General features: G+C 43.0%; 1 protein-coding gene across 1 annotated transcript in view; it reads left to right on the top strand.

Moving 5' to 3' along the window:
- The first annotated feature begins 227 nt into the window (after nt 1-227).
- The window catches only part of LOC137306406 (delta-type opioid receptor-like), a 26,731-nt gene continuing 19,253 nt past the window's right edge, over nt 228-7,705 (top strand). Inside the window, exon 1 of the mRNA XM_067975585.1 lies at nt 228-490. Coding sequence (XP_067831686.1) covers nt 228-490 — 263 coding nt within the window. The remainder of the gene's footprint in view (nt 491-7,705) is intronic.

Here is a 7,705-nt window from a genome sequence, read left to right as displayed (position 1 = left end):
TCGGACATGGTTTAGTTTAATTTTCCTTTAATAATATTTCTGTATCCTGATCCTTATTGTCCAGTATTTTCTAAGTTTCCCCCCAAGCCTGTTACAATTTGCAAGTAGATTTCTGCTTGCTTTTATTCTAATTATTTTTATTCTAATTATCTTATATTTTGCTGTTAAAATAATTGTCATTTTTGCCCTTGTTTCTTGTTTTTGCTTTTCTTTTTGTAGATTTGACTATGGGTACCCCAGTGGTGATTTCTAGGGAAGATATGGGTTCCGAGTGTATGTTACACTCCTCTGACGAATGTAGCCCTGGCGTGATCCCTAACAGCACTTTCCCACCCATTTCTTACTACTGGGAAAACAGCACCGACTTCCTCGACTTTCACAGGAACGGCACCGTGGGCACTCTCATCCCCATCATCATCACCGCTGTCTACTCGGTCATTTTTGTGGTGGGTTCGGTGGGCAACTGTCTGGTTATGTACGTGATCGTCAGGTAAGAGGCTTCAGTTCGTTTCTCCCTTTGGTTTGGCATCGCCACGATTCCCGAGTAGGATGTTGAAGTTAAACTTTCGGGAAGACCAAAAAGGACAAAGTAAAGATGAGCTCAGGGAAAATCTGGCAATTGTGAGAAGTGTTAAAGTAAAACAGTGGGGGAAAAAGTAATTTGGTGGAAAAGTCTCAATGTAAAATAAACAATTGCCATAGGTGTAAACTCTGGGAGGTGGGATATAATGGTACATATCAGGGTGTAGAGTAATAGTCATAACTGGTACTGGTGTCACGGAAAATTGGGATTTAGTGTAACTTGTGTAATAATTAGAGTTTATTATTTATCAAAAAAGACCAACGATTCTTGGAAATGACCCAACGAGGTTTAATCTCCTCTTATCCATTGGTTTATGACTACATTGAAATAACGAACATTTAACACAATTACACGAACACCAGTACAGATCCGATGATAATGAAGCCCCTAAATCTCCACTAAATTGGACAAGGCGGCTGGTTTTAGAATTGTAGTGCCCCCAGATGGGATCAATCGGCAGTGATTCTAGACCGACAGTTTAATCCAAATAATTCCAAACAACGAACATCTGTTTTAAATGTTATAGCAAAAATACATATAAATTAGTTAAAGAGGCTTATGTTGAAACTGTGTTAACAATGTCTTATTTTTTATAGAGAGAGAGATTAAGATATATTAACAAAAAATACTGCATATGCCGGGAATCTGAAATGAAAGCAGAAAATGCTGGACACACTCAGCTGGTCAGGCAGCATCTGATGAAAGGTCATCGACTTGAAACGTTAACCTGATCTTTCTTTCTCCACCAATGCTGCCTGACTTGCTAAGTATTTCCAGTATTTTCTATTTTAATGATGTATTCATTCGTGTTGAGAGTTAGCATGTGAGGCAAATCTGTTTTGTGTTGTGAGGACCTAAAATTGGTTGCACAAAAGTGCTAATACATTAGAAAGAAATCGCCAGTGTTGCATGTAATCATACACATGCATGCTTCCCTGAAATGAAGACTAACTTCTCCATTACGTAGAGAGCATAGTCATTAGTTCCTCAGAGTGTGCTGTACCCCAGTGTCCTAACAATCCAAATCCTAATTGAAGTTAACCACCTACTAACATTGGCTCCAAAATTAATAATGGCGGAAATTTTCAACTGCTGGTCACCTGTTTCTTGCCTGAAAAATGGGGGTTAAAATGGGGGTGGGGGACCTCGGCCATCCTATGGCTGCCTGATGCAATTTTCAGGTAGGCCTGCAAATGGGCGAGCATTACACCTGCCAGTTTCAGGTGAGAGGTTGCTTATATATGCTATTCGGGGTCCTAGTTTGCAATTCTCAGGTATAAATGTTCATGCTCCGCCCATTTGTACCAGGCAGAATTGCTCCTCCTGGCTCTGCAAAAATATTGCAGCCCGCTGCCGGCCCATGCTCACCAACCCCCACCCACGTCTCAGGATTGGCTCCTCCCTCCCTGGCCTGACCTGCTGGCCGGCTCAGTATCAGAATCAACCAATTTCCTGCCCTCCCACAACTGCTGAGCTGCAGTGGAGTGGCCCTTTGGTGCCTGCAGCTTATGGTTACATTCAAAGAAGGCCTGTACCTGAAAATAGTTCGGGCTTCTCAACACAACCTTCAGGCGGGCGGAGTGGCCTCTTTTGGGTGGATGTCAAAAATCCCCCCTCCCCGAAGTCTCTACAGTGAAGTCAATCTACAGCATTTCCCTCTGGATTTTGCCGCATTGATTGAATTGAATGATATAACCACACTATACCAACTGTTTATTCACTGTATCAATAACAGTACACTCTTCGTCTTAAGTGGACGTGTTGTGATCAGCAACCACCTGTCATTTACCGATATTTATACTTACCGATATTTATACTCAGTGATATTTATAGTGTTAATGCTTAATTTGAACTGAGTTTACATCCATGTGGGTAGAATGGAGTTGACACATTCATATTGGTTATCATTAGGGAGTTCAATAGGTTTATCAAAAGATCTGTTTGCATATATACAAAAAAGTTATACAATTTATACATCCATATGTCAGGAGTACAAACTATTTTTTCCTTCTAATAATAGATAGACCTGGATAGCAGAGATGATGCATAATTTAAAGGCCAAACTGCCATTGCAATCTAAATATAGTGTAACTTATATGAAGTACAGAGCATCTCTCTATCATTTTAGGTGCATTTCATAATTTTAATTAAAAAGGCTTCTATTCAAAACAAGTTTCAAAAATAGACTAACACCAGAATAAACCTGTACTTCCACCTTCACCTCCAACAGACAAAAGCAAAATGTGTACATACATTAAACATCTTGTTTATTTATATACTTCCTGTAACACTTACCCTGTCACACTTTCCCATATACATTTCATCAATCACACTTTGTAAATTGGTTCCAAGTAAAACAGAAACAATTCAGAACTGATGAAGTAGGGAATGTATGAATCAATAGTAAGGAAAGCAGCTAGAACATTGCTGAAGATAAATCACTGAGTTTATGAAAGTAACCAAACTTGAATGACCAATCAGGTGAACCTACAAATAAAAGAAAGAAGGCAAACCAATCAAATTACTGAATGCTTTTGGAGAACATTATTGGCTGCCATTTTTTTCTTAGTAGTTGAAATTTCTGATGTCTAAAATAAGATTTGCAACATTGAAAATATAAAAATAATACACATTTCATGAAACATGATTAAACTTAAAGATAAGGTTGCCTTTGAATACATTCATCATTGTTTTTATTTGAAGCTTAGAACTGTGACTGTAAGCTAAAGTCAGATCCTGCAGTCCGAGTGTGTGCAGTGTACACAGTTTATCAAGATGCTTCAGTAGCATTTTGTCAGCTCAGCTGGAAAATGTTTCTCTTCAGCTCTAAAGGCATTGCTTTGGTTGTTTTGTCAAACAATTTGAAGAAAAGCTTGAAGGAAAATTTCAAAAATTAATTCCAATAAAAGATATATTAAAGGGTAGATTACCTGAGTCCTCCATAGTTCGTTGGGTACTTGCCCTGCTACAAGCATGGATTGAAAAATCACGGGCGTGCTACCCATGATTTTCTAATTCACAATTGTGATGAATCAAGTGCATCACCACAGGATTCAGAAACTCTATACAGATGCTTTTTTTTAAACAGAGAGCCTGTGTGTGAGTGTGAGTGTGTGTGTGTGTAAGTGTGTACATGCATATGTGTGAGAGAGAAAAACAGGAATAGAGATCCACTTCAAATATGACAGGCAGCACTGCTCATATACCTGTAGCGGCTTTTGTTCAACACTGAATTCCAAACAATGTAAGACAAATTTAAACAAACTCATTCGCCTTGTTTATGATGGAAAATGGGGGCGGTCGACAAGAAAACAAAATGCCCACCCGCTGGCTGTCATGATTGTTCGGCCATGAATACTCCACCTGGCCCCACAAACATCTTCAGGCCCATTACCAGTCACTCAGCAGGCCCCACAAATTCCTTCACCATCCCACTTCGGGGCCTGACTTCATGGAGGAACCACCGGATTCTTGCCCCCCCCCCCTTCCCTTCCCATGGTGAGCTGCCTTATCCTTGGGCAACTCATCCAAAATATTGAACTGAAGCCTGACCATGAAAATGGTTCAGGCCTCTTGCTGGAGCCAGCAGGTGTATGTAGCACGAGCCCCGTCCACCACCAGCCCAATGTGGATTGTATTTTAGTTTGTGTGTTTTTGAAAATGATTTGAATACAAACTCAAATTATTTTGAGTAGGTTTTCAATTACATTTTGAAGTAAAAACCATTAAAGCCATTTTTTACTTCGGAAAGCACGTCAAGCTGACAGAGAGAGGCTGACAGAGAGAGGCACACTGTCCTTTTGTTTGCATTTATAATTGGGAAAAAAAATCACTGCATAATATTTGTTTATGCAACTTCTATGGGAGAGCTAAACACTAAGGGCTCAATTTTCAAAGTGAAAAACCGGTGGGTTGGGGGCGGGGTGGGGGGCATTGAAATTGCCGCCATTTCAGACCCGCACCCAACCCGCCTCCAACCGGTCGTTTCCGGTTTTCACCAGAGCTGGAAGAGGGCCGAGCGACCAACCCGCTCCCAGGAGGTGGGTCGGGCCTTAAAACCTTTCAAGGAGGCTCCGGGCCTCCATTTTTCTGGACTTCCCGATTTCAACCCCGGGCGGCTGGGATTTCCGGGCCTTTTGTTTTACGCCTCGTGAAAGGAGGCGAGAAGGCCCTAGACAAACAGGTAGGTGCCTAGAAAGGCACACTTGTGGGCCCGGAGGAGCAGGAGTACTTCCCCCAGGCCCAACAAGCGTACCTGCGCTGACTCCCCAATGATCGCGGACACCTGACCCCCGACAGCAAACCCCCAGCCCGATCGCGGACTCCCGATCCCTGACCCTGATCCTCTCCGCCGACCCCCGATCCTCCCCCTCAACCATCGCGGACCCCTGCAATGACCACCGATCCCTACACCCCCTCCCATGACTGACCCCTGATCCCTCCTCCCTTGACACAACCCCGTGCCACCCTATGCCCACCCATGCCCCATGCCCACCATGCCCCATGCCCACCTATGCCCCTGTGCCCACCCATGCCCCCATGCCCCCCATGCCCCCCCCCTCCATACAAACAAAGACATATCTGCAGACTTAGCTGAACACGTCCTCTCCCTGGCTGGTCTCCCATCCATCTGAGAGCAGCTTGTCAATCAGGCCGGTCAGTCGGACGGGAAACCGACAAAATAAAAAGATGTCCTTACACCAAAATCGTAAGGGCGTCCGGGAATCCTGTACTAATGGGTTTCCCATCCTCAGTTTGACTCCCCCCCCACCCCCTTCCTGGCTCAGTTTTAAAATTGAGCCCAAAATATTTGCCATTGAGTAGAAAATCCGGGATGCATGCGAGGTGGCTTTGTTTTTGTATATTAACCTGTTAACCATGAAAAGTTTTTTTAAGCAGATTTTTATCCAAAAACATACTTTGTTCATACTCATCCTAGTTAAATAATGCGCATTGTTCTCTGAGGTAATTTCTAGATATCTATCATTAACTGCAAGACTGGCCATTAACAGAGGATGTTGGTTGCAAGCCCTAACCTTCTCAGCCACCTTACAAGAAATGCAAAAATTGCTGAATGAATTTTGCTGTTTGAAAGTAAAAATATATTTTGTAATATAGCCATGTGTTTACTGCCCCAAAGAGGCAAATGCAAAGGCGCAGAGAGTGGAATCTTATATTAATTTATGCAGCTTTGGCATTTATTGATATAAGCAAAATAGAATTTACTTTTTTTTTAGTTTCAATGCTTGAAATGATCTCATAGAAGCTTATAAATCAGTGGTGTCAGAACTATTCCTTTCCCTTCCTCACTGCTCACAGAACTCAGGAATCCATCATGGAGCCAAACCCCAAATACCAACTCCAGCTCTGCCAAAAACCAGATTCTGCCTCCATTATGCTGCTAAACCACAGCACTGCACTCCAGTTCTGCCAAACTCCAGGACCATCCTCCAGTAATACCAAAGCCCAAGATCTCATGACCACTCGCTCCCCAGTAATGCTAGACACTAGATGCCTACCTCTCACATGGTATTCTTGCCTACTGTTCTCAAGGAATAATGGAGGAAGTCACAAATTTTAATTCCCAAGACACCAGTAAAAACCCCAGAATACCAAGTATTAAAAGTAGAATTTAATTTATTTGGTCACTATAAAGCACTGGTCCTGATAACACATTGTAGGTTACATTGCACGACAGCTCTATTATCATAAAACAGCTATCCACTAATTCACTATGAGCAATGCCATGGGTGAATCCGCTAGTAGATATATATTTATATTTATTATATGAGGCAGGAGGGAGACAGCAATCTAATTTTATGTTTCAGAAGATGGTTCCAAATTGCTTGAGAGTCACTATGGGATGATGCTATTTGATTACATGGAGGCTTAGAGGTAGAAATTGGTCCTCATTGCGCCAATTTCTGGGTGGAAAATGGGGGTAAAAAGTATCAATTTGTACCGTGTCCCAAGGATGCCTGGAGTATGTCATTCCCATATTGGGTCAGGTGATTTTTAAGGCATCTCTGATGGCCACCTAAAACAGATGCTAGGCCCCCTTGCTTAAGTTAATGAGGGGCCTAACATCTGTTTTCGGTCCCCTCTACTATATTGGGCTGCCCTGAACTCTGCTCAGGTTTCCCTGTCATGGATGTGACCTAGGAAATGCCTGCTACAAACAGGTAAGTACATTTTTTTTACAGCTTGATGTGGAGCCAGGATTGCTGCAAGATTGTAATAACCTTCCCAGCATTGATCCAAAATGTGCTGACAAGTCCAAGGCCCCTGAAAGCAGCGGGCACTGCATAATACAGACAAAATCATTATCGAGCATAGCAGGCAGTGTGCACCATCCTCCTTGCTGCACAAGTAGGACTTGTTGAACATCCACGCATGCAGAGCAGAGATCGGGCACCGATTGCACAATGTTAATGATTGGAATTGGTCACCGCACCATTGAGCAAAAATAGTGGAACCAATGCTCAATCCCCATCGAACAACATTTTGGCCCACTACCCATCCCTGCCCTGCTGAACAAGATCTCAACTTTCTCCCCTCTCCCCAAACAAGATTTCAGCCTCTTCCCATCACCTGCGCTGAGCAAGTTTGCAGCCCCTTCTCCAACCCCCTAATCTGTGGAACATACATCTGGAAACACCCCCCACCCCAAAAATTGAAGAAGAAATAGAAAGGGAGCACCCTCAAAAATTCTTGGAGGATGATGGCTGGAAGACAGGGAGTCCGAATAGCCAGTGAACCTCTCAAAGACTTGTGGAAGTCCTAGCATTTAAGCAAAACTATTGTCAAAGTGGAATGGAAATCGAAACCTTCCCATCACACTCTCGATAAATAAGTACTCGTATCTCCCCATCGGACGTAGAGCACCGCCCCCCCACCCTGCAGCTGAGCAGTAAGTCATGCATTGTATTCATTTTCCCCCACACCTATCCTTCTGCTGGCTCAACACTACTTACTGCATTTTATATCCACAGTATCCCTCCCCTCACTAAATGTGCTTGTCCAACCCCAATGGCTGGATGTCTCATGCTTAAATCCCCCTGCTCCCTCTGATCTAAATTCCCCTTCCTCAGCATTATTCCCTCCTTCCCCCCCACCAACTCC

This window comes from Heptranchias perlo, chromosome 3 (assembly GCF_035084215.1).
Source record: "Heptranchias perlo isolate sHepPer1 chromosome 3, sHepPer1.hap1, whole genome shotgun sequence".
Taxonomy (NCBI): Eukaryota; Metazoa; Chordata; class Chondrichthyes; order Hexanchiformes; family Hexanchidae; genus Heptranchias; species Heptranchias perlo.
The sequence above is the reverse complement of the archived record's forward strand: the minus strand, read 5'-3'. Positions and strand labels throughout refer to the sequence as shown.